Raw genomic sequence first — 26,300 nt, 5'->3', positions numbered from 1 at the left:
GGGCTCTGAGCACTGATGGTGCTGTGGGTGTCCCTGTGCATTGCAGGGAGTGGGATCAGATGGCCCTTATGGGCCCCTTCCAATTCAAACAATTCAGTGACTCCTTCAGATAGAGGTACAACCACACTTCATGTAGATAAAGCAAACCCCATCCCCAAACACAGCCCTGCCCAGCCCTCACCTCAAAGGGGATCTCAAAGGACTCCACCAGACCTCCGATGACGAGCAGCCCCTCGGTGCTCACACCCATCCCCAGGTAGCCGGGCCAGCTGGCTCTCTCCACCAGCCGACAGTCCACGTGCAGCTCCAGGCTCTCCTGGGAGATGCTGAGAGCAACTCTGTGCCAGCGCCCATCACTGAGCAGGGAAATGGGGAACCTGCATCCCCCAGAGGGAAGAGAAGAGGCAGAACATGAAACTTGGGTCCTACACAATGAGGGATGAGGCACCACCCTTATCAATCACCTCCCAGGGCTCCTCCATTCTTAGCGTGGATGCTAAGGATGATACAAGGCTATTGTTACAAATAAGCACTGTGCTGATACATCACAGTGTCACATCAGTGCTGTTGGGCAGGCTGGCTTGTCTCCAGCAGAGCAAGAACAGCCCAGGAGGAGCAGATAAAGCAGCAAACAGCCCCTAAGTGTCACTTACTCATAGTGCCTCCTCCTCGTGGTGACAAAGACCAAACCATATGGGCTAACCCGGATCTGGAAGAGCACATGGCTCTGATGGCTCAGGATGGTCACCAGGCTGGTGTCCTCCTGCAGTGAGTACCTGAGCTTCATCAGCACACTCAGCTCGTCTGCAAACCTGGGAGAAAGAAGGATGGCATAAAATGTGTCACAGTACAAATGAGCCCAGTGAGAACAAGGAAGAAAATCCAAGAGCAAATAGTCCTTCTGGCTGTAAGGCTGGATACCCAGCAAGGACATAAAGCACTGTCCATATAGCCTTAATGCCTCTGTCTGGCATACAATCTCAGCACCCACCTGTCCCCAAACACCTCCTGTGTAGGAATGCTGAGGGTGGAGTATTGCCCGATCTGCAGTGTGCTGCAATTGGCCTCATTGTAGCTGAAGGAAACGTTGCTGAGGTCCTGTGCATGGGCAGTCATTTTGTCCAGCAGGTTCACTTCATCTGCACGAGAGGAGAAATGATCAGCAGCTGAGCTGCCCTCACTCTGCTCACTTCATTCTTCTTAGTGGGAGGGGCAACACAGATGGAACCTCATCAAGGATGAGGTTACAGGCAGATCAGAGTGAAAGCAGGGGATGCTGTTGGGTGAATGGCAGCCCCACACAAACCACAGCTGAGGATTCTCTACAGTAAATAACATTCAAGCTTTCCCTGAGAGGGCATGGGCTTAATGCATGACCTGAGCATGTGATGGATGTTAACCACATTCCATGAAAACACACAGGGTGAACTGAAGCACGTGCATTCCTAAATAGAGAACAGCAAAGCCTCAGCACCAAACCCTCTGCAGCTTCTCCCCACAACTAAGGGTGGTGTGTGTCCACTCAGAGGGTTATACAACAGGACTTCAACCTTTCCCTCCCTGCTCTGGGGAGCAAAGAGATTTCACTTGAGACTCAGTGGCTGCAAGTTGGAGGGGACAGAGCCAAGGCAGGAAGAGAAAGAAAGAGCACGTTGCTCCAGGGAGGAGTGAATGCCTCTAACCACCCATGGAGAGGACAGAAAACACCAGGGAAGCGAAACCTTCTCGGAAGAAAAGCCTGCTGCACACATTGTTCAGACAGGAAAAGCCGAACATGGGCGGGCATCCAACACATTGCACACTGCTGCTGCTTTGTGTTGGGGTCTGCAGAGGGATGGGGCTTCTGGGGACAGCACCCTGGGAGGAGGGAGGACTGCTGGGAGCATAAGGTGACCCTGAGTGAGGACACATTGGCCACAAGGGAAAGGAGGCCAGGCTGGATGGGGCCCTGGGCAGCCTGATCTGGTGGGGGGCAACCAGCCCATGGCACAGGTTGGAGTGGGGGACTGTAGGTTGCCTTCCAACACAAGTTATTGTGGGATTCCACAGTTCCATCTCATACAGCTCCTCAGCCATCTCCTTGCTGAGCTCTGACCTCAAAGTGAAGCTCCTGGTCTCAAGGAAATTGCCCTGAGCTGCTACAGTTCACCTCAACCCCACATGTTCTCCACACATCCTTCCCAATAAACACTGTGGAAACTGATGCTTTATCTATCAGCGACGAAACAGTTCATTAAGTTGAATCTAACAGCACTGTTAAGCTTCCACCTAACATCATCCAAGGCCGAAACCGAACCTTCAACCTGAGAACACTGGAGATGTGCAAGGCATGGCAGACCTGAGCCGGCACACCCAGCTGTTAGTCACTGCTGAAAGGCAGCAGGAAGGGGTCTGATCTCGTGCCAGCAGCCATCTGTCGCACCGCCATAGAGCACATGTTGGATCCGATCCCTGCCACTCTAGTTCTCCAGGTTCTAATCAAAGAACGGAGACCTGCAAGAGATGAACAGCACTGTGCTGAAGGCTGCTTTGTACACCCAGCCCTGGGGCTTGTGAGTCCCGGCACTGTGCTGTCCTGTTGGGTCAGATCATGGAACTAAGAGCTGCTCCATTCTGGTAGAGGTAGCAGCAGGAGGGAACAAGAGCAAATCTGCACAACCAGCGTGAATAGAGGGCTCTGCTAAGCTCTATCTCATGCAGCCTGTACTAACATGCTCCAATGGTGACAAGTGAGGCTGGGGAAGCAGCTGCAAGGACTTCCCAGCAAACTGCCCAACAAAGTTGGAGCTTGCAGGAGACCAAGGCAAAGAAGACAGACCCCACCTGCATGGGGTCTAACATGGGAGATCTACTATTGCAAAAGCATCTGGCAAAGGTGCTGCATCTGTCCCAACCTGTCCTAGCGTGGGGAGATGTTCCCAGCCACGTCTTCATTCAGCACAGCCAATTTTCCCCTTGAAAAGAACGGCTGCAGGTCAGCACATGGCTCACCTCTGCTGAGACATGGCCACATCAGGCTGCAGTTATTCACTCTGGAGACAGTGGAGCTCCCTGCAAAGCACCGGGCTCTTGACCTTCATTTGATGGGGACAAATGTTCCCAGCCCTGTGCACACTCTGGCCTGGGGGATCTTCAGAACAGGGAGAGGAAGGGGAGGGATGCTGAGCAGACAGAAGCAGCCCTTCCACCCTCCTCCCTGCAACATTGCTCACAGCAATACAGGGAGAAAGAAAAAAAAGGGGGGGAAAAAAAAACTACAGAAAAGGAGCATTTCCCAGGCTAACAAGCTGACATTTCACAGCCAAAAAGCACTCCGCTTTCACCTCGGGCAAAACATGTGCACGTTTGTGATTCATTCTACACCCACAGCTGCCAATTTTCCTGCACAAACCATCGGATCATTGAGGTTTCAATCCTTACCAAACTCTCAAAAGCTCCTCCAAATTCTTTACACTCCCTTCCTGCAATCCACCTTCCCCGTTGGTACATTTGGACCCTGTGGGCAGCCTTAAGGCTCATGGCCACACTCCAGTTGGGAACGGCAATGCCTGCATGCCATCCGAGCATGTCCCAAGCTGTGCTGAGTGCTCTTTTTCATCATGGTCCTCCCATCCACTGCAACTGTCTGAGGTTCTGAGCCTGACCACGGTTCACCACGGCCATAACCTGAACCAAAGGGGCTCCTCACCCTATGAGAGTCAAATCCTTGGTAACTTCCAGCATAGACACCGGTTCCTTTCCCTGTAGGAATCCTTTCCTGGACACCGTGATAGGATGTGTGAACCATCCATCCCCTTGGGGCTACTTCCAAGTTCAGGGTCTCCCCCTACCAGACAGATCCCAAAGGCACCACCAGGGCCAGCTGTGTGCCAGATGCTCCATGTTTGGGAGGTTCGGAGGTCAAGGTCACAGCGAGGGCTGATGCTGTTCCTGGTGAAGGGGCCGTGCAAGGGGGGAGCAAGGCAGCGGAAATACCAGCCTGGGTGTGTTAAACATGCAGGGTGGGATCCACAGCCTCATCTGCACATGTTTGGCTCAGAGGAGGCAGGAAAATGTACAGCATGGAGGTCCCATGGCCACAGTGGAGGGTTGGGGAGGAGGTTGCCATGATGGAGCAGTTCTGGGCATCACTTCATGCCTCTAGGAGGGCTGCAGGGTTTGGGTCAGGCTCTGGCTTTGCAGCAGCCTCAGCCATAAGGGAGGTCAAAATTAAGCAAATTAAGTAGTGCATACAGTCAGCATAAGGGTTGTTACAGCCAAGATGGGAGGTTATAGTTGAAACCAGCCGAGTTGTGGAAGAAAACGAATGGCACTTTCACTGTAAGGTATAGGATTCCCAAAAGTCCATTCACTTGGAGAGCAAAGGCACGAGCAAGGCATTATAATGAAGCCATTAATAAGGATTCAGAGCACTGCTTAGGGCGGGCAGGCGCCTGATCCACTTGTTAGAAAGACCCACAAGAAGAGGGAATTGCTTAAAGTGAGTTTAGCAGCTTAAGGGCTTATCCAGTAAAGTGTGGGTACCACTGCAGTGCCTGCTCCTCACTATGACCTGCCATTGAAATCACTGTCCTAAGGGACAAGGGCTCAGCAGCAGGAAGGCAGACAAAGCCCCAGCAGTGGGATTCCTCCCTCATCTGTATTTTCCAGCTCTGTCACAAGGATGGATGTGTCCCTTTACTGCCAGGAGCCAGAGATGCCAAATGTGAAGCACCAGCCTGGAGATGACAGGGGTGAGAACCAGCTCTGCTTCAGGGGTTGAAATGGGGGACAAAATAGCTTTTGGCTGACCTCATACTGATCTCTGTGGGCATTGCTAACCCACATTGCACCAACTTTTTTGCTGGCTGCAGGACTCCCAGTGGCTGCCTTCCCAACCTTCCTTTTTAAGGAAAAATTCATCTCAGCCGTTCCTTTTTGAAGTGCATACTTGGGAGAAAAATAGAAGTTTCAAATACCAGCTGAAGCTATTTCCCATACGCATCACCAATTCCAGATCCAGTGCCCAATCAGAGGACCACAGCATGGCATTCCTTGCAGCTGCTGGACATGCTCATGCACTAACACCTCCCTCCATCCCTATCCAGAGCTCTGCTGATGCTGTATTGATTAAGCGTTGGCACTTTTGCAGGTAGAGGAGGGAGTACATGAGCATGAGACAGAGCAAGCTGGTGAAAGAACAGCACTTCTTCAGAATGGCACGTCGAGCAGGTTAAAATAAGAGAAGAACTAACGGAGCATCATCTGCTGGCTGCATGTTGTCTTGCAAAGAGATCTCACAGCTCAGAGGCAGCACACACTGGGACTCCAAAGGGCTTGGAGAGGTCTCTGTGCTAAGATTGAATCATAGAAGAGTTGGAAGGGACCTTAAAGGACCTTAAAGGTCCCACTCAGGGACACCTGCAGCTCCATCAGAACAACAGCCTGACCTTGGCAGTCTGCAGGGATGGGGCACCACCACCTCTCTGTGTAACCTGTGCAGTCCCTCATCACCCTGAGTGTAAAAATCATCCTCTTCTATCCAGTCTAAACCTCCTTCAGTTACACCTCGTGATCTTAGAGGCCTTTTTCAACCTTAATGATTATACAATTCCATGAGCAACCTCTGCCACACGCTCAGAGCTCACCCAACCCAGACTGGATGGGATCCCAACACCCAATAACCTCAGCAAGCATAAGAAATCCCACCCCAAGAGCAACATCACTATCTCTACCCACACCTCAATGCCCCACAGTGATCAGACACCGAAACGCCTCGGCGCCACCCGTCTCTCCTCAGAGCAAAGAAAATCTGCTGGCAGCAAAAGTGATGCTTTAAAAATAGCCAGACAGCTTGTTGAGACATTTGGGATCAAAAATAGGAGATCCTGACATTCCTCCCACGTTGGGAGAGGTCTGTGGCAATGGACTGATGGACTGCTGTATTTCATCTGAAGGAGATCTCAGCTTTGACCTTGCGGGGTCACATTCAGCCCTGGAGTGGACAGAGCTGCTCCCTGCCTGGACCTGGAGGTGACAGTGGGGTGACACAACCGTGGGACAACCGTGTAACACCACAAGCTGCAGTTCAGCCTTCCTGGGCTGGGAGCAGTCTGTCTGGGGTTGGCCTGAAGAGGAATAATTTGGTTCACTTTTCTCAGTGGAGAAATGAAGACACGTTTTATAAGGGAATATCGTGTGCAATCTCAGCCATCTCAACTGATGAAACAGCATTTCTGTGTTGGAAAGAGACCAGGAAGACGTGGAGGAGACACCATGGGTTAGCTCTGATGTCTAGATTCACTTCCAACACATCTCCCATTTGTCTGCCAGCTCATTTACCAACTCATTTACCAACCATTTCCAGCTTTCAAATGATGAACTCATTAACAAAGACCTTGACTAAATAAAAAACCCCATTTTACACCCCAATTAGAGAACCTCTCCATCACAGAGACCCTACAGCCTCCTCCTCCCAAGTCCTGGGAGGATCATTTTGGCAAGAGGACCAAACGTCCTCCATGTTGCCGGGGCTTAATGCATTGTGGATGAGCAAGGAAACAAACATCTCCAAAGAGTAACGTGAGGATGCTCCTTAATCACCAAGGCCAAGGAGGAGCCTAAAGATCCAGGGCTCTGTGTGCAGCCCTATGGCCTTCCTCAGCCAGAAATCCCCCTCACAGCTCCACAAACACTCCATCCCCAACAGTGGGCACAGCAGAGCCGGGCAAAGCTCGAGACTAATTATCACAGCACTAATTACCAGCCGTGTGGGACTGAGACGCGCTGTCAAGGTTGACGTGAGCTAAACAGAAGGTGTTCTTTTGTCACAGTGTCGCTCCCTTGAGTTCTTGGAGTGGGAAAGGCGGCGAGGAGGATGCTTATGTCTCACATTTTCTCCCACTTGATGGCCAAAGCTTTTTCAGCTGAGCGCTGTCACAGGGGCTGCAGGTTGAATGAATCCCTCGCACAATGAGGGGATGCTGGGGACAAGGAGTGCCTTTGCCACCAGCTGGCAGCCACAGCTCCACACTCACTCATCAAGGGGATGGAAGGGCACGGAGCCAGCCCAGCTTGTTCAAGAAAAGGGAGCAAAGCAGACATAAATACACACACACACACAATGATTTTTGCTGTGAGTTGGAGAAGCAGCCACCCTGCTCCCTAAGTCCAGTTGTGATTAATCAAATGGTGCTCACCAGGGAAGCCACCACTGTTTGCACATCCCATCCACCCACAGCCCTGTTCCGTCCGTGTCCCCTGGATGTGGATAGATGGAGACCTGCAGGGTTTGCAGGAGCTGAAGGTCCCCAAAATTGAATGCTCCCAATGCTGTAGCAGCACTCAGAACACCACTCCTTTATGGGCAAAGCACACTGTGCAGGTGCTCCTTCCCATAAGGACCTCCAAGCTAAGGGTTAATGCAGTTCCTGAAGCACCGACTTCCCATCTGGTTGGGTAAACAAAGAGCCTGTTCTGCACACAGGGTGCTGGGACACAGCCCTCCTTGGATGCAATCTCCAATGGAGTTCCCAAGCTTTCCTCCCCATGCAACTTCAACCCAAACCCAAAGGAACGAGCATTCCCTCTGTGCTGCAGGGAGGCTCAGCCTTAATCATTTGCAGCCAGCAAGAGCAGAATTGAAACCAGAATCCCCTGCCTGGGCATCAGCCCCACAGCTTTCCAGCTCACATATGGCTTGTGAGAGCAAAGATTGATGCTACAGATACATGTAGCACACACTGAACATAGAGAAGCAGGCTGTCTGCTTGGCCAGAGGGGAGGTGGGAGGCTGTGTCAGCCTATGCAGTGCACTTGGGGGACACACACAGGTGAGGCAATGCAGCCCTGATCTGAGTGTTGACGTTCCTGCAAGCACAGTGCACACATCATCTGGCTGAGCTCCCCAGGGCAGTTTACACAGCCATAGACCTTCAGCACATAGCCTATCCAATACATTTCTCCTCTCAAAAATCCCTCCCCATAGAAAATTCATGCTTCTGCCCTTGAAACTCTTCCTCAGTGCAGTGGAATTTAAAAAGAATGGTGCAAAAATGAGGGGGTAATGTCATATAATGGCAGAACTGAGGACCCATGCATGCAATGGAGAGTCGAGCACATGCAACATGAGATCTGGCATGTTGGAGTTTTTGAGCCCTTTGACTTGTGAACTTGTTCAGATTCACATGGTAGAGCATCACGTCTCCTGGAGGATCAGTAACTGAAGGACAACTCCCACCAGCCCTCAGGAGAGAAGCACCATCCATACAGCCTCTTCACATACCACTCATCCCTTAATTAAGCAGATTTTAATTGGGTGACTCAAAGCTTTAATTAACTGCAAACCATGCACGTTCATTTCTGGGTTGCATTCTCAGACAGCCTTCTACCTGCCTGGTATCACCCAGTTTCCCCACTTCCAGTCCCCAGTGCCTTGTCCACCCTTTGGATCTCGCTCCGGCTGCAGCCCCTGGAATGCAGTTCATGCTCGGTTCCCAGGCTGTGAGCTGCACCACCTCAGTGCTTCCCAGTCAACATTCAGACAGAGTTAAGCCCTACTAAGATAACGGCGCTTTCCTTCTTGCAAACGCATTCCCAGTGATGTGGCCACATAGCAGCCCCTTGCACGCTCCAGCCTGGGCCTAAAACCCACATTTGGGGCAGGGTTTGTGCCCCCCCAGGCGCGGGGCAGCCCCGGGGCTGCGGGAGGGTCACACCGTCCTGCCGCGCCCGCGATGCTGGTTGAACAGTGCATCCTAGCGGACACCTCCTCCTCCTCCTCGAGCATCCCCACCGCCCGCGAGCGACCCTAAGGGAGTTACCCCCGAATCCCCCCCAAACTCATCCCATCCCCACCTTTCGGGGAGGCTCCTTTCCTACCTGCCTGCAGCCCTGAGCCCGTTTCGGGAAGCTCCAGCCCCGCCGCTCCCAGGGGCAACGCGCAGAGCAGCGCCAGAGCCAGCGCCCCGCAGCGCATCGTGCGCCCGGTCCCGGCCCCGCACCGCCCCGCAGCTACGGGACCCCCGCGGGGGGGTATGTGGGAAAGGGGGGCAAGGGGGGAGAGAAGGGGAGGGGGTGAGGAGGAGCACCCTCCTGCCCTCCCTCCATTCATTCCTCCGCCCCCAGCACGGGAGGGGTGGGCGCTGATGTTACGGGGCGGGGGGAATAGCGTGACCCCCTCCCCACGTGCTAAGCGGGGCCGCACTTACACACGGGTTTCTTGCGCAACCACGGGCTGCTGGGGGTTACGGGTTAAGGATTTCCCCCCCCCCCCCAAGTCCTCGTGGGCACACAAAGCTCAGAAGCGCTGGAGGAGCCCTTTGCTTTGCATTCAGAACATGTGATTGCTGATTCCGATTCCAGCGCTGACCTTCTGGCCCAGCAGAACATCTCCTGCTGCATCTCTTTATCTTGCAGTGGATTTCTAGCGGGGGAGATGTGCACGCAATGCCCTTTGCTCTCTTCCTGCAGCAGCACCCCGCTGCCACGGGAGCTTTCAGGTGGATCAGTGAACAACCACCTCCTCCAGAGCAGCCCCAGGAAATGGAGATGGGGGTAAAACTGCGGTTGTTGGCACGTGAACACAGCTAACCACCAAGGAACCTGCTCAGGTGACCCTGTCCTTGCTCTGAGCTTGCTGCTGCTGACCCCCAGGCACCCTGCTGCCTTTCACATCCCCTGTTTCCCATTGGAATCGAAACATCCTCTCTGTCTGAATACCCGAGGATCTGCTGAAGAGAAGCATTAAGTGCCCTGTCTACGATCAGGCACTTCTGGAAACAGCACTGAGGATGGGGACACCACCCACGAGTGGGATGGGGGGGGATGCGCCGTGCTGTGAGGTCAGTGGTGGGACACTCACCAGCATCTCCCACCCCCTAAGGTGAATATTCCGGGGGGGAACGACCTCAAAGCGCAGTGGTGGGAGGCGAATCAGCCCTTTTCCAGTATTTTGTTTTGTTTTGTTTTTCCTATGTAGAAAAGGACTGAGAATGCTTCCCCCTAACGGCAACACGAGGTGTGGGGAGTGGGAAACGCTGCTTCGGAGCCCTTGGTTTGGGTCATCTCAGAAATAAAATCCTGCTTATCTTTATGCTCTGCTGTCCTCTGTTCCTAAGGAACCCAGAGCCTGCGCAGCCCAGGGGACAGCCAAGGGAAGTGATTCTGCTCCACACTTCACCAATAACTCACTGAATGACCTCAAGCCAATCCATCTTCCTCCTGTGCTACATCCTGACCTGGTGACCGAGAGACAGAGGACCTTCTCTGTGCTCACATGTTGTAAGGGGTGGCTAATATAAAGACGTTAACAAAGATGATTGTAAATATACACAGGTTATATGCAAAGGAAAACTCACCAGTGTTGATGCCTTGGCTGAGGAAGCTGGGACAGTCTTCACTGAGGAGCAATCTCCAAGAGATGCTGCCTCAGTGGGGGTCAGCCCTTAAATGAGGTCTTAGAGGAGGTGGAGCCCATCTCACTGATGGACTGACCCAACACTTGCCTCAGCTGATTAATCAGAGGTTCAGGCTGTGATTACCAATTTCCCATACACATGTGCACACGAACCCCAGGTGGGACCTCATCACAGCAAGGAAGACCAAGACCTCGGGTTCCAAAGAGCACTGAAAACTGCAATGCTCCTCCCAAGGGCTGCTCCACACTGGGGAGTCCTTAGAGCCGTCAGAAGGGTCACAACAGCAGAGCCCAGGGAGGAAGATCCACACAGTGCTCAGCCCAGGTGGGGAATAAGGCAGGTAAAGAAATAAGTTGTTCCTCCCTCATGTGCCAGCAGCCCTTGGGTTTGCTCAGGGCAAGAACTTCAAGGTCTTAGCAAGCACCATCATCATCTTTGCTGGCAGAAGCAGTGTGCCGGCCCCCAGCAGACCACACGCTGCTGATTTCCATGCTCACAGTGCCCCAAGGTAGCACCAAAACATCCATTCCATTTCTTACAGCAGCCAACCTGGGCCCCTTACATGCAGCTTCCTTCCCAGGCTGCCACTGGGAGCGATGGCTGGAGGCGGGCTCCCATTCAGCACTGCACACACCGGCTGGGACTTTGTCAGGTCAGTTTGATTTTGGTTTGTTTGGTTGTTTGTTTGTATTTTGCTAAGTTTTTATTTTAATTCAAGGACTTTGCTTCATACAAAATGTAATTGTAGAAACAACTGCAGAGTTCAAAGTTTGGCTGATAAATGGTACTCAGGCAGCAAACTCGGCAATCACAGAATCTTTGTTTTCTCTTTCTTTCCTTCCCCTTCTTTCTTTTCCCCCTTGGGTAAAGTTCCAGTTGTGTTGCATGGTTGGAACTTTTTCATCCTTTTTAACACCGTTTTGTTGTTGTTTTTTTTTTCTCTTTTTCCTTTTCTTTAAATAGAAAGTTTTGCAACAAACCCCCAATTTATATCAAATATAATTAAAAATTAACAACTGATGAATACATTGTATCAAAAAAGTACGAAGATAAACATTTTCCATGCACATACTTTTTATATATATGTATATATGTATATATTTTACATGCAAACATTACTTATTCAAAGTACAGCCACTACGAGACTGGTTCTGGATGCAGAAAACTGATCGGTGCAATTCAAGTTTGGCAACTCACTATGAGGACCCTTGGAGTTATGACGTATGCATTGAAGAAACAGCGAAGAGGCTGTAAAAATAGAGGGGAAAGGGTTCTATGGACAACCTTGGTCGGGCTCCTCTGTCACCGCCATCGCTGGAAGCAACGACCCCTATGGGGAAGGCGGAGGGTCGGACAAGTGGAGCTGCTGCTTTGTGTTCTGTGCAAGAATTGGAGCAATCCCACACCCCTGTTGGGCTTTGGAGGGGGGATTGGTGTGGGGCTGTGGGGGCTGAGGTTGAGTATGACAGAGGAAGGGGCAAGGCAGAGGGGAAGGAAAGGCAAAACTGCTCGGTGCAGAAAGATGGCTCGTTTGCTTTGCGGTGTGGGTGCAATGTTTGCATGCAGTGTTGGAGAGGTTCCACTTTCTCCTCTCCTCCTTGGAATAAAAGAGTAACGTTTTCTTTAAAATTTCAAATAAAGCCTTTGTGCCTTTGTGTCAGGAAAAATGTATAAAACATTTGGTCACAATCATGCTGAAGCCTGAAACAGGAAGATCCAGCAGATAAAGCTACAGAACGGATGAAGGTCTCACTGACTGGGGTGTGGATGTGTTTCCTTACGTGTCATCTTGTTGCATAGCCCTCCGTTTGCAAATTACAGCCATTACCCATAGAGGACCTCTGGCTACCGCACTTGCTTTATTCAAAGTGCACATAAATACAGAGACAGAGACAGGAGTTATCCTTTAGCAGAATCCAGGGATGAGATCGGCCAGAGATTATTATTCAGTAACAGAACAAAAAAAAAAAAATACACGCAACGGAACGCGACAGGTTGAATTTCTCCAACAGAAAAGCTACAGGAGATGTGAAGAAACCATCCTACAGCAGGATGCTCCCAGCACAGAACCCCGGAAGGACCTTGCTGAGAGCATCAGAGACCTCCTGAGTGTTTTGGTAGCCTCCAACACCCTAAAACCACCCTCGTGTCCAAACCTATCGGCAGGTCCGCCGGGATCTCCACCCGGTTTAAGCTTTGCCTTGAGAAGTTCCACAGTTCTGGGGCTCGGTTGATCCTCTGAAGTAATTCAACTGTCCAACCGTTTCCTATCGTTACTTTTAGCAACGTGCTCTACGGGCACCTCCCACCCCTCCTGCTTTAACCTTCTGCCCAGGAACTGCTTGGCTTCTGGCCTCCCGTGCACCAAATTAGCCCTACTGAGGTTCTCCAAAGCCACGGACACCAGGTCCTGCCCAGGAGCTTCTTTTGGCGCTCTCTCCCCATTGCCATATCAGCTGTGCCTCTTTCCCAGGCTCAAAGTGCAGAAATCCACACGTGCACAAACTAAAAAGTCATCCAACGTAAAAGTCGTTTGCAAGAACACAGAAATCTCATCCCTGAGAATCAGAGTTAGAGGTTTTGATACTTTTGTTTCGTTTTCTTTTCTTCTTAACAGGCAAATAAATAAAAACGAGACTCTCTCCATCTGCCCCCAACACAAACGACGCACCACGGGACACGGCCACGGCTCTCGCAGCCCAACTACAACTCCAGACATGCAATGGGAAAGGCGCTGCTCCTCTGGGAGCATCACTGCAGCTCTCCCACAGGACCTAAACATCGGTCAACGAGACAACACCAGACAAATGAGACAAGGCCAGTTCCAACTGCTGCAGTTACAACCCTTCCCGCTCTCAACGATGAAATTATATTTAAAATAAAGGCAAAAAATAAAAATAAAAAAGGAAAAAAAAAATACCAAGAAAAAAACACCAAACCAACCCCAAAGCGTCTTTGCCTTCCCCACTATCATCTTCTAACCCTGCCCAGGCAATGTGCTTGCCATGGGACCTCCACCCTTGGCTCCTGCAGGCACTGCCCCAGGCCCCGCTACCCCCACGTCCGATGCATCGAAGCAAGAGTTTGCGTCATCATTGCCATGTAAGATTTCAAAGGTTAGGCACTTAGTAGTGAACAACTGGAGCATTCGGTAGAAACGGTGGGACCTGGAATGACAACTGGACTAATCCTCTACAGAAAGAATAATTTCGTTGGTTGTTTTTTTTCCTTTTTTTTTCCCTTTTTTTTTTTTTTTTTTTTTTTTTACTGTACAATTTACAAAAATGCACACAATGAAAAGTTAAAGTTCTATCTAATAGCTTGATATAAAACCAATAACATTTCTTCTGTTCAACCCTACGCTTTTTTTTTTCCTGTATTTTTAAAGTTTTTGTGGGTTTTGTTTCTTTTTACCCCCCCCCTTTTTTTTTTCCTTTTTTCTTTTTTTTTTTTTTTTTTTGCTAAATCAAGCTTATATTGTAAACAAGACAAAACAGTGAGGGCGTGTTGCAGTCGACAGGAGAGAGGGACAGGAAGAAAAGTCTCAGCAGCAAGGAAACAGTCCTTAGGAAGGAGCTCTCGTGTGGCTTTCTGGTGGGCGTGGAGGACCCGAAGTGGTGATGCACGTGAGAGGTCCGGGGTGAAGCAGCGAGTTCCTGGGAAGGGTCGCTGTGGCTGAACATCAAGTCCCAACGGACTGTCCTTTGTTCTGATCTGTGGGGTTTTTTTTTTCTCCTCTCCCAGTTCATTAGGTAGATCTCTTCCCTCTTAGCGGGGAATGAGATAAAACGCAAGGTCGAGCTTTGTTTGCCAGTGTCCCTTTTGCAACCCTGACTCCTGCCCAGATATGAGTGGGACAGGTGAGGAAAAAAATAATCATGAAGTAGTAGCCCAACCGCTCGTTGAACCAATCAACTGGTCAAACAAATTGGCACCAAACAGTGCCAATCCAAAACAGCATTGATGGTCTGCTCGTCTGCCAGCAGGGATGGCTCCTCGCAGGCCTCATGGTTGGGTACCTGGTGCACATCTCTGAAAGCAGCAGGGAGGTGGGGAGAGGTGCGCTGCCCCCTGGGAGGGAGCCTTCTTCCTTGGTATCTTTTGTTGGAAAAAAAAAAAGAAAAAAAAAAAAAAGAATTAAAAAAAATAAAAAGAGGGCAGGAGAGAGGCTGCACAAGTGTCTCCGGAGGTCTCGGAGTGGGACAGAGCAGTTCTGGCAGCAGGGGCCACCCCCTGGCACTGTGTGTCTGAGCGCACAGCCTTCCAGATGATAAAACTCATCAACTTTCCCCGCGTGCGCCTCCGAGGGTTTGGCTGTGCCGCTAGCACCAGTCGTCCTCGTCGGCTTCGTGGTAGTAGCTCCGTCCCCTGGTGCCAGTGCCGGGCCCCGTGTTGAGCCCCAGCGTGTAATGGTAGCCATTGGGCACCCGGCGTGCTTGGTGAGACTGGGAGGTCAAGGAAGAGACGTAAGAAGTCCTGGAGGAACGCCCCGAGTTGGTGGCCACGGCTTCCTCGAAGGTGAGCGTGTCCTCGGGTGCTGCGCCCACGGGGCTGTCGGCGGCGTCACGGTGGCCCAGGTAGGGGTCGGAGCCGATGCGGGCAACCGCGGCCGGGGGCGGCTGCTGGTCCCCACGCAGCAGTGCATTGTGCTCAGACAGCCCGCGGCTCAGACGGCCCGGGGAGAAGGGTGGGAGGCCGCCCGGCGACGTGCTGAAGTGTACAGGCGAGGAGTTGGCGGTCTTGTAAGTGATGCTGGGGCGTGGGGTCAGGGGGGTCTGCGGGAGCTGCCTCCGACCCCGGCATGGGGTACTAGCACCAGATGTCGACAGCAAGGGGCTCCCGTTAACCGAACCACTGCCCTACATCAAAATTGGAACAGAGCGAATGAAAAAAATAACAACCAAAAAAAAACCAAAAACAACCAAACAAAAAAAAAAACCAAGAAAGAAAGAAAAAGAAATAAAAAAGAAGGAAACGCCGGACGAACACAAAGGCAGGCAGGTGTAAAACAGAAGGAGAAGCGACAGGAGGGAGAGACAAGTCACAAGAAGAAAGAGAAGGAAAAAGAGAGAGTTTAGGCACGCACAGTTAAGGGAAGGAGGTTCTCGAGAAATAATTAAACAGGAGATGCGAAAAGTTGGAGAACTGAAGTTCTGCAAGCAGTGGGTAAGGACAGAAACAACTGGAGCACCGGTAGGATGCGAACTCCAACAGAAAGGGACGCTGCCTGGGGAGAGGACCCACAGCACACACACCCCAACATGCCCTTACCTCAACGACTCCGTGAACAGCCCAACAATCTGCTGTGCTTGTTGGCAAACCAGCACTCTGCTTTGGGGCAAAGCTTTGCTCAGCTTCAGCCAAGAGCTGTGAACGTTGGCACTGGGGAGGGGGGTGTCTTTTTTTTTGTGCTCAGAACTGAATCATGGTGGGAGAGTTTTGGGATGGACTTTTTTAATAGTTTTGATTGGAATGTATTTTAGTCCTAAATAGGCACTACCTGAGAAACAACAACTAAAGGATTTTTTTTTGTATGGGCTCTAGTTTTTTAACAAGATGGCTCCTTCAAGAAAAAACACTGAACACTGTGTTCACCTTATACTTGTTGACACTGCACCCTTGCTACTGGCATGGAAGAATAAACTGGCAGCTCCCTCGGTTACTAACAGTGATGCATGGGAGAAAACTGAGCTACAAAGAGGAAAAGAACCATGAGCAGGAGAAGCAGCCCATGCTTCAACACTTCTGTTCACCTTCTCCCAGGGCAATGCAAGAATAGCCCTAGGAGCACGTTTGTCTTTTTTTTGCATGTAATGGAGATGATGGGGAGCATCCCCACTACTCAGTGACCTAGAATTTCCAAGGGAGGATGCCAAGCCTTTTTCATGGTCATACATTACAACAGGCTAATGGATACTCCAGCACTGGAGGTGTTCAAAGTCAGGCTGGATGGGTCTTTGGCCAACCTGATCTGCTAAAAGACATCCCTATCCATGACGGGAACTTGAACTAGATGATGAGTTGCTTCCAATCCAAGCAATCCTACGATAAGCCTTAAAGGCTTTCCCTTCTACGATCTTTCATCTCCTCTATTTTAAGAGAGGCACAGAAAATGTACATCCCTGGCAGAAGTTAAGGCTCTCCTCCCACCCTGCATCTCCTCACCTGTCTGTGGGGACCTTGCTCAGGCCCACCATTGGGCGAAGTGGGCCTGCTCTGATCAGCAGACTTGGGCTGGGATCGGTCCCGGCTGCCATAGCGATCACAGGAGTAGAAGCGCTGCTTTTCTGAAGAGGAGGAAGAGTGCTGCTTCCTCTCTTGGGACCGTCCACGCTCCTGCTTCTTGTCCTTGGAAGAAGATTCACCAGACTGGGCCACTGAAAGGAGAATATTAGTTGGTGCTCACCAATGTGGGAAGAGCACGGAAATATGGAGCAGGGATCCCGAATCACATATGGACGGACTAATCCCCATTAACCACAAAGCTCTTACCAGCTTCCCCATCGGCCAGTTGATGTGTGGTCCTGTCCAAGGACTTCTGCTTCTTCTCTTTCCGCCGGTGGCAGCGGTGGTGGTGGTGGTGATGCACCTGGTCCGTGGGCACACGCTCCAGGGAGTACTCGTAGAGGTGCATGGGGTGCGGGCGCTGTGGGGTCAGCGTGGAGATGGAGCGCTTCATGGGGCTCGTGTCCGGGATGGGCTGTGGGGCACAGGGGGCATGGAGCAGGGTCAGGGGACAAGCACCTCACCTTGCTGAGCTGCTCATATCCCAGCACAGGGTGGGTTTTATAGCAATAGACAGGGGTGAGGAGGGGGCAGGAGAAAAATAGTTAACTGGCTCTAATTGGGATGGGCAGAAGAACTTGGAATGGTGGACTTAGCGCTAAGTTTGAGGAGCAAATGAGATCTCCATTTGCTGAAATGGGCTTTGCTTTCAGTTTTGTGCCAGTCCACAGGTATTTCGGGTGCAGAGCAGGATGCAGCATGTCACACCACACACAGCCTCATGGCAGTCAACAGTAGATGAGCAAGAGCATAGGGCAGCACAGTAGCCAAGCATCTCACAAAGGCTATTCTCCAAGACTGGTTCTACCCAAAGCTGCTTCAGGGCCTGGGATCATCCCAAAGCAACTCCAAAGAGGGGAAGCATGAAAGCATTTCTGGGCATCAGATGGAAAGGGAGAAAAATCAGAAATAAAGAAATGGGCAAGGTATGGGCCAAGCCACCTAAGAGCTACGACTGCCTCCCTGCACCTGAAGACAACTTCCATCCAACTGTTAAACCTCTCCTCTTGTCCCATCATTGCTCTTGATGTCATCCAGCACCGCAGCTGGATGGGGAGGGAGCTCAGGATGTCCTTTGGTTTGAGGCTTGTTTTGAGTTCTCAGTCCAATAGGTGCTTCAAATGACACTGCCAGCAGAACATTTACTTTGCTCACGGTAACCTTTCCAGTGAGCCTTGCATTATTTTTACCATCTATGCTCTTCTGTTTGCTTTGCCTGAATTTCAGATCTCTGCTGCCCATGATATTTACATAAAGCAGAGCCAGTTGGTTTGCAGCCCTAGTTGGTATTTTGGGGAGGAAGAGCTTCTGCTCCTCCCAGTGTGCCACCATGCATGCAAAGGTGCAATCTCAGATGAATTTTTAGTTGCTGCTCTCTCTTTCAAGTTACCCAAGTGTTGGTGTTTCCTATCAAGGTGCTGTGTTAGAACTGGAAAGCTTGTCACGGACACGAGGAAGATATGGTTGGGCAATCAAGGTGGGGACAGCATCACACTGCTGTTTGCCCAGCAGTGCACAGCTATGGGAGCAAGGTGAGCTGTTGCTTCATCGCTCTCCTCCCACAGTCCTTCCTATGGACAGTTTTTAGAAGCAAGAAATCATATTTAGGGCTTCACTTCTGTCCTCCTTGCTTACTGTTGAGCCTAAAGATGGAGGAGGTGGGAGAGGACTGTAATCTGGCAGTCAGATTTGGGAGTTGAGTAAAAAAAAACCAAGAATACTTCCCATTAAATGTATTCACCAGGATTTCCTAAGTCATCCTAGGAGCTACAGAAAGACACACATTTCCCAATAAAAAGCCAGCCAAATCCATAAGAAATGAACATTTCTCTTTGGACCCAATTCTGTGCTTATTCCTGAGACCAAAGTCCCCATTGGCACTAAAAGAAGGTGGATATCAGCAAGGCAAAGCTTATCCTCCCCAGAAATCCCAACAATGCTCTCATTACGTTAATGGGGCACACACACAAGCCCTGGGAGAGCACACCATAACCCTTCACAGAGTTACTGATTGCTTCTTCATTACCAAACTGGCAGTTTTCACTTCCTAAATCCCCCGTGCAACAAGGCATTCCAAAGAAATAAAGAAGCAAAACAAAGGAAATCCCTGCTATTGCAGCGTGCGGCGTGCAGTTGTGGATCGAAGGGGTGGCAGCAAAGTGGGGAGAGACAGCAGCTGCATCGGTGCAACATCGTACTCCAAATGAGAAGGGAAAGAAGTAAAGGGTTAAGGAAGGTTAATTATTTCTTAACACGGATTTAATAGGATACAACTTAGTGCAAACTACATACTGCTAGGTAACTCCCAGGTGACCGTGCTTTGCTCCTCTGCAAACAATTCGGACAAGATGAGAGACATTATTTGAAGCAGCCCCACAGTACAGCCATTGTCAGACACCGCAGCAGATGTGCAGCAGACATGATGAGGGTGAGAGGGGAGGTGGTGGGGAGCGGGACAGCAAAGAGGCAGGGGAATGGAGGGCATAGGGGATTTGTTTTTAAAAGGGGAGTGTAAAAAATAGATGGGAGATAAACGAGATGTCCAGAAAACAGAAAGAAAGGGAATGTGACGCAAATAAGAATTATAAGGAACTCAAAGATTGGGGGAGCGGAGCAAGACGTGAGAATTGAGGGGAGGGAAGGGGAGACACACAGAGAGGACATTGGTTATTTGGCTGAAGCTACAACACCAGAACATTACATCATCACATGAGGTTAGATCTGCTCAGGTATTACGGGCCTGATTCATCATAAGATCAGAGAGCTTTGGTGAGGGCAGCTGTGCCCTGGGAGACCAGTACTGTGCTCTTGCAAGTGGGTGGCTTTATCTCTGTGTTGGAGCATATCCCAGCAGCATGGGAAGACATTGCTGAGTCTGCTCTGGTCTGGGTGGGACCAGGAAGGCAGCACCGGAGAGGTCATAAATCACAGAATCATTGAGGTTGGAAAAGACCACTAAGATCATTTAGTCCAACCGTCAGGTGCACGAAGAAGCTGCCAGATCCATCCATAATCAGCCATATCTGCCACAACAGAGAGGAGTTTCTCAAGACAAAGCTAGTGGCTTTGCTGTTGGTTACTTCTCAGCATTGGAAGGCTGCTGGGGGTCTAGGATATAGGACAACTTTGTTTTCAGAAGGCTGAAGGGAGGGAATGTGGGTTTGATCGGGGGTCTGTTTCTTTCATTAAGCATCCTGCTTAGTGTTGCTGATAACTCAGAGACAAGATCCCATTCAGTGACTTGCTGGAGCTCTCTTACAAAGAGTGGAGTTTCTGAGGTCAGCTGGGAAATTTGTTAGGCGGTGAAGCATAGCTTACATCAGTCTAAGCACATCGGCATAAATTTTCCTATCTGTTGGAGCCATTACTGCCTATGCAATACATGGCCTTTGAGTTTCGAGGGGCAGCACGTCTTCCACATTCTGCTTCATATGAAGAGCAATGGGGAATGGCCCACGGCCATGGGCTGCTCACTTCTCTCTCTATGAATCAGGCCCTTCGAACAAAAGACACGGCTATGAGATGTTCTGACACACAAGAGGAGGGATGGTGTCTGGAGAGCACCTGGCTTAACACAAGCAGTGAACACATACAATGCCCAAAAATGGTACGTGAAAACCAAGACCTCCTACACACTGAGGAATTAATCACCAAGTTGCTGTAAAAGCCAACTCTTAACGATGAGGTTTCTTTACAAGAAGTTAAACAAAGAAAATGAAATCCTCAATGACGTATTACCAATCAAAATCGCAACACAAGATATACTAATAACTGTGGGAGGAGGAAAACACAGGGAGACTGCTTAATGTCTCGGTGAAGCCTTCCAGGCATGGTCTCCCTAGTATTTTCCATACCTCCTGCATTTATCAAAGAGAACCACAGGAAATCTCCAGCTTATTTCATGGCTGGGGCATTGGAGTCTGCTTCAGCTGTCTGTCTGGATAGATGGCAGACAACTGGCGATGGGATACACACGCCTTTCAGGAATATGGGCTGACAAGCATCTTTGTCCCCAGTTAATCAGAACAGACACTCGTAGGTAGGCAGTCATCATTTAGCAACCCAAAAGGAAGGTTTTCTCTTGCTTGCTTTTTGCCGCAACGAGACGCAAGTAAACCTGCAGACAATGCTGTACTTGCACATGAATGCCCATCATCCAAGCAGAAAGCCTGGTTACCTGGCACCAGGATCAGCTTCCAAAAAACCTCACAGGCAGCTGACAACAACAGCTCCAATCCCTTGCAATGATCTCAGCCTCCCACCCCCAGCTTCCCTGGCTCACCTGTGTTTCGGCAGCCAGGCGCGGCATGGAAGCTGCCCGACCCTGGCTCTCCAGCCCTGGTTGGTGCTCTCCATTGGCAAGCGTGGGGCTGATTTCCCTCATTTCCACCACCTGATTGAAGCAGGAAACAGTATTAAATAGCAAGACCACATCAGCTTCAAACCCACTGCCTTAGCAGTATCCTACCAGTCGGTGAGTGAAGAGGTGCTGATAGGGAAAGAGAATAAACTGGGGGCATTGGAGCACCCAAGTTATTCTCTATCAACAGGGCTTTTTTTCAACAAAGCAGTGAGACACGGCAATGAACCCCAGCTCTGACCCGTGACAGCTCTCCTCTGGGTTTATACACTAATAATAATGGGGCAACAAGGAAGACAAAACCCTAAGAGTCCCATCTCAGCAGACACGAAGTGTTATCAGCAGGATAAGCACATCTACAGACACAGACTTGCTTTTTCTCCATAATGTTCAAGCAAGTTTTGGGTGGTAAGAGAGACACTGCTTGACCCAGAGGGCAGCAGACCTCTCCAGCTCTCAGAGAAGTGTCTACCCCGATATCTCTTCAGGTCTGCTGCATTTCAACCCAGTCGTCGCCTGTTTGCTTACCCGTTCAATGGGGATTTCCTCTGAGTGGCCTCGTTCAAAAGCTGGTGTCCTGGTTTCATAAAACACATCCTGGGTGCGTTGGGTCCCCCAGGAACTGGATTCTTTGATCCCACCCTCTGGAGCTGGCCTGACAGAAGGTAAATAGGAAGAAAAGACAAACTCTTTTGCAAGAGGGTTTTGCTAACTTTATGGTGGTAAAGGTAAAGCACCCAAATAACCCCCCAACATTTCACTTCTGAATCTCGGTGAAGGGCAGCTGGTGAAGCTATTAAGTCCTGTAGGCTTCCCCAGGGCCACCTCCCTTATAACTCAAAGATCCCCGGAGCAACCAGGAGAACAAACAAATCAGCACATTCTTTTTCAGTAAATGAGGAAATCGACCTCTGCAGCTGAAGATCTAATGATGCAAAATGAACTGTTTCGGAATTCAGGCAAATTATGTATGGAAAAACAGACAAATAACCCTAAATTACATTGGTTCAGCACATCTGTGCTCAGGCTAAACGTAATTCACTGAATGTACAGTGGCATACGCAGCCCTAGCTTTGGAGAACCCACCAGTACCATCATGTCCTAGCCATATGTGAGGAGGCCATTGAACTTGGAGTCAATGTAGATGCTCTGCGCCACCACAGCAATCGGATCAAGGGGGTCAGGGTTGATGTGTTTGCCCTCGGTGCCCCTGTTCTGTATCATAGATACTCACAACGTGCCCCCGTTGTTGAGTGAGGCTGAGCTTTTCTGGCGCAGGAATGCCTTCGCATTGCTGAATGCTGAGGGCTGGGTTTGCTCCAAAGTGGCCTTTAAGGGATGGAAGAGTGACACTGGTCCGGGCTGTGAAGAACAAAGGATGGTTGTAAGAGATGGAGCTGAGAGTGGAGAGGATGCACTGTGCTAACCAAGCATCCTCCTATATCCCCAGACTTTTGGAGTGCAATGCATCAGAGACTCCACTGAGAACTGCCCACTGCTTGAGGAGCAGCTGCAGGAGAGGGAGGACAGGGAGTGACATCCCCAGTACCTGGCACAGGCCCCCAGGAGGCTGGTGGACTTGTTCCCTGCTGTTCTTGTTCTGTTTGTAGAAGTCAAATATCATGAGCGCTGCGTAGACCTTCCCCACAGTCATCTCATCAGCTGTCCGCACGTGGTGAAACGCAGCAGAGGGGTTCAGATGGAGAATGGGAAAGGATCAAGGGGGAGGGATGGATAAGTCAAAGCGCATGGGAAACAGGGACATCAAAGGGGTGTGGGAAGCAAGGTGAGAGAACAGGTAACGTTAGAATATTGAGGCAAAATGGATGCAGGGAAAAGGAAAGAAAACAAAGCTAAGAAGGTTAAAACGGAGTTCTTCAGATCTTTGCAAGTTGCTGCCTTTAACGTCTGAGGACGATGGCCCCCTGTCCCTAACTCCCTATGGCAAACACTCACAGAAGCTGGGTGGAAAAGAAACAGGCAGAGAAACTCCATGGCGTTGTAAGCATTGCCAACAAAGAACCACTAAATTAACACCAGATCTGCGGCCATCTTTTCATCAACAAAAGAGCCTTATTCCAATTCCTGTGAATTACAGTGAGCTGGGGCACAGCGGGCTAACATCTATCTCAAAGTATTTCCTATTTCCAGATGTCTTTTGCACCCTCCCAGCTCTGCTCCCCTCCCTTCCCTTCACAGCAGCTGAGTTAAAAGACACAAAGGCACCGTGAGGAGTGGGGAGGAAAAGAATTCTGTCATTGCTACCCACTGATGTGCACCTCCTCAGTTCCCTCATCTGTCTTAATTAACTCTGCCTTTATTGCTCCGCGCTGTTTCTCATTAATCAGGAATCCGAGCCCTTGCTTTGGCCAATCCAGATAATGGCAAGCTTTCCATTTTCTCAGCACTTTCTCTGGGGATATCATTGAGCAGCACGAGGTTCCAAGGTACCTCATTTCTGATTCTGTGTGTTCTCAGCAACCTTGTAATTTTCTTCTCCTGGTTTTTCTGCAGCAGAATGAACCCAGATGGCAGAAATTGCTCTGCTGCCCTTTGAAGCACAGGCTGGAGGCAAACAAAAGCTAGGAACAGTGTCTGGAAGGGGCCACGTTGCATTGGTTTCTTCTCAGCACGGTGCTTTTTCTAAGGGCATGAAACCTACTGTAATGTTAAGGAGACGCGAGCTTAAATCTGCTCCTTAGGTGGTCATGGAGTCATTAAGGTTGGAAAAGATCACCAAGTCCAGCCAGCAACCCAACCCACCATGCTCACTAATCACGTTCCTAAGTGCCACACCACTGTTCTTATGGAAACCAGGTGACTCCATCACTTCCCTGGGCAGCCTGTTCCAATACTCTGTGATCAGCAATACCTGCAAGCTGATCTACACTGCGTTTCTTTGCTGCATCCTGTGCACATGAACTGTGTACCTGGACAAGGCTTGGGACAAAGCAGGCAGGGGGAAAACCCAAGCCAGGCTTCTTGGAGGGCTGTGTGCTTACGTTTGTGAGGAGGCACCAGGAGATCCAGTGTCTTCTGGGACAGGTTGGGCCAAACCAGAGAGATCTCTTTTCTCAGCTCAGCATCACACTGGTGCTGCTTAACACCCCCTGAAAAAGAGGGAGAGGAAACAAGAAGGCACATAAGTGAAAATCCTCATTCATTCAGCACAGCAAGCAAAGAAGGCACATCCCCCACTCTCCTTCCTCGACAGCACCAAACCAGGACCAGCTGCAGCAGGGAAATACAGAACACGACTACAGCTTGCTGACCTGTGCTGTCACCTAAGGCTTATTCAGCTCCAGCCTTCTCTACCCAATAGCAGCTGCTGCCCAAGTAGGTACCATCAGCAGAAAGCAGCAGCACCTGCAGGGTGTGATGCAAAGGAGGTCAGCAGTGATTAGAAACCCTCTCCACCAACAGCCCTTTCTGAGCTGTTTGGCAGTGAGACGTGAGCAAACACTCAAAGCACCGCGCTGCATCAACAGCATCAAACAGGAGCGATGGAGCAGAGTAAGCCAGAAGGGGCTGAACCCTGCAGCATTATTCATACGGCCAAAGTGAGGTCTCAATACACAAGTGGAAAGTGATTAAAGTATATGTAAGCCAACAGGCCAGCTCCCAGCTGAATGCACCACACAGCAGGCAATTAAGTAGTTCATCTGAATGACAGAGATTATTTTTCTAAGAGGAAAGTAATGGGAGGAGGCTCTGGGTGCTCTGCTACATGGCAGTCTGAACTCCCACACTCAGTCTCATTAGGGAGGGTTTATTAAGGGCCTGTTAGCCTTACTAAAGACTCAATTAAATGCAGCACATGAAACCTATTCAAACCAAGCAACGTAGCAACAGAACAGGTCGAGAACTCACAACTTGCAGCAGATAGAGGCCTCTGAGCAATGCCAGCACTATCAGCCATGCTGGCTCTCTGCTTCCTCTATAGTGTATGGTTAAAAAACACAGGAAGGGGAGGCTTTTGCAAATGAAAAAGCCTGCATGAATTACCTTTGCTGACAGCCAACTAGAACCCTAAAATAAGACAAACTCTCGGGGTTTCAGTAGCTTTGTCCAGATTTTATTACTACAATACATTGTTGGCCCTAAAATCCCAGACAGTCCAACATGCAGCCTTAAAAATGAGCCTTATTAAGGGAGTCCTTCCGGGGCCTCAGAGTTTTTTGTGGTCTTCCAGCATTGCCAAAGCATCAAAGATAAAGTTTCAGTAATGGACTAGGAAGGTAATTAATGCAGAGAGGTGGAAAGGCTGGCCCAAGGAAAAGCACAGCGTTCTAACCCAGCCCTGCCCTTTGCTCACAAGAGCACTGTTACCTCCTGTTAGCTTCTAAATTAGGTAAAACAGAGCTTTGGCCCATTGTGCCTTGACTGTGACCTTAGCCAGCCTGATTAAACAGCGTAACGACCCATAGAAAAGGCTGGGGTGTTTTACTACCTTGCAGTGTTTAATTGGGAAGTGAAGTATATGCCTGACTAAGCACTTAAATAATAAAATTTTATCTCAAGGCAGCTCGTAGTGCTCTGAGTCACTGCCTCACTGCAAACAGGCAGCAAGACTGTTTTCTTCTTCTTTGGGCTGGGATAACCACAAAGTGAGGTGCAGAAACTCTATTACAGAGCACACAGGGGCTCCCAGCTGGGATGGCCAAAGTTCTGCACATCTCCCTAACCACGGTGCCAGGATACAGCTGTCCAAAGGCAAAGCAGGGCTTAGGACTCCCCTCTGCTGCCTGTCCCTGGAGCTCTCTTGTTTTTAGGTGTGGGGAATGAAAAAGGGATTTCCACCTGGCTCAGCACCGCTGTGGTTTCAGGACTGAGGAGCATCAAGGTAAGCTGGGGTTCAAGCCATGCAGCCATCGTTCCCTCCCTCTCACCTGAGGCAAGCTTGATTTCCAGAGCAGTGCGGATCAGGGCCATCAGCGTGGAGGTGAAGTGGACTGTCAGATCCTCGGGTGAGATGGGCATGTTCATCCTCACCAGACGCTGCAGGAGGAACATGGGCTCTGTCAACTTTGGTCAGCGTTTCTCCCCCTACCCCTTCCCTCCCCTCCTGAAAGCCCCTAGAAATAGCCCCATTGCAAACATGAGCCCTTCTCTGTGTGCTAACCTTTTGTGCACTGAGCTCAAACATCTTCATGCAGCTGGCAGCTCCTTTCCTGGAGCAGGGCTGAGCTGCTGCTGTTGGCTGTGATGGATTGCCAGCATTTGTACTGCAATCCTATAAAGAGATGCCTTCCAAAAGA

General features: G+C 50.2%; 2 protein-coding genes and 1 long non-coding RNA gene across 4 annotated transcripts in view; 1 reads left to right on the top strand and 2 right to left on the bottom strand.

Annotated features, from left to right (window-relative positions):
• LOC140260491 (uncharacterized) overlaps positions 1-9,008 on the bottom strand; it is a 28,616-nt gene extending 19,608 nt beyond the window's left edge. The window contains exons 1-4 of the mRNA XM_072352908.1: positions 8,860-9,008; positions 992-1,139; positions 654-812; positions 182-377 (exon numbers count right to left, since the gene is read on the bottom strand). Coding sequence (XP_072209009.1) covers positions 182-377; positions 654-812; positions 992-1,139; positions 8,860-8,956 — 600 coding nt within the window. The 5' untranslated portion in view covers positions 8,957-9,008. The remainder of the gene's footprint in view (positions 1-181; positions 378-653; positions 813-991; positions 1,140-8,859) is intronic.
• A 1,550-nt stretch (positions 9,009-10,558) lies between these two features.
• Positions 10,559-12,084, top strand: LOC140260405 (uncharacterized). The gene is made up of 3 exons (XR_011905542.1): positions 10,559-10,721; positions 10,939-11,049; positions 11,532-12,084. It is a non-coding gene; the product is annotated as an uncharacterized lncRNA (long non-coding RNA).
• A 153-nt stretch (positions 12,085-12,237) lies between these two features.
• The window catches only part of CACNA1B (calcium voltage-gated channel subunit alpha1 B), a 199,015-nt gene continuing 184,952 nt past the window's right edge, over positions 12,238-26,300 (bottom strand). For both annotated transcript variants that reach the window (XM_072352738.1, XM_072352737.1), the window contains exons 40-48: positions 25,932-26,040; positions 24,045-24,152; positions 22,592-22,704; positions 22,277-22,404; positions 21,571-21,697; positions 20,965-21,075; positions 16,890-17,097; positions 16,563-16,774; positions 12,238-15,256 (exon numbers count right to left, since the gene is read on the bottom strand). In XM_072352738.1, the coding sequence (XP_072208839.1) occupies positions 14,720-15,256; positions 16,563-16,774; positions 16,890-17,097; positions 20,965-21,075; positions 21,571-21,697; positions 22,277-22,404; positions 22,592-22,704; positions 24,045-24,152; positions 25,932-26,040 (1,653 nt within the window). In that variant the 3' untranslated portion in view covers positions 12,238-14,719. The remainder of the gene's footprint in view (positions 15,257-16,562; positions 16,775-16,889; positions 17,098-20,964; positions 21,076-21,570; positions 21,698-22,276; positions 22,405-22,591; positions 22,705-24,044; positions 24,153-25,931; positions 26,041-26,300) is intronic.

This window comes from Excalfactoria chinensis, chromosome 18, assembly GCF_039878825.1.
Source record: "Excalfactoria chinensis isolate bCotChi1 chromosome 18, bCotChi1.hap2, whole genome shotgun sequence".
NCBI lineage: Eukaryota > Metazoa > Chordata > Aves > Galliformes > Phasianidae > Excalfactoria > Excalfactoria chinensis.
Note: the sequence above shows the minus strand (reverse complement) of the source record. Positions and strands in the feature narration are given on the sequence as shown.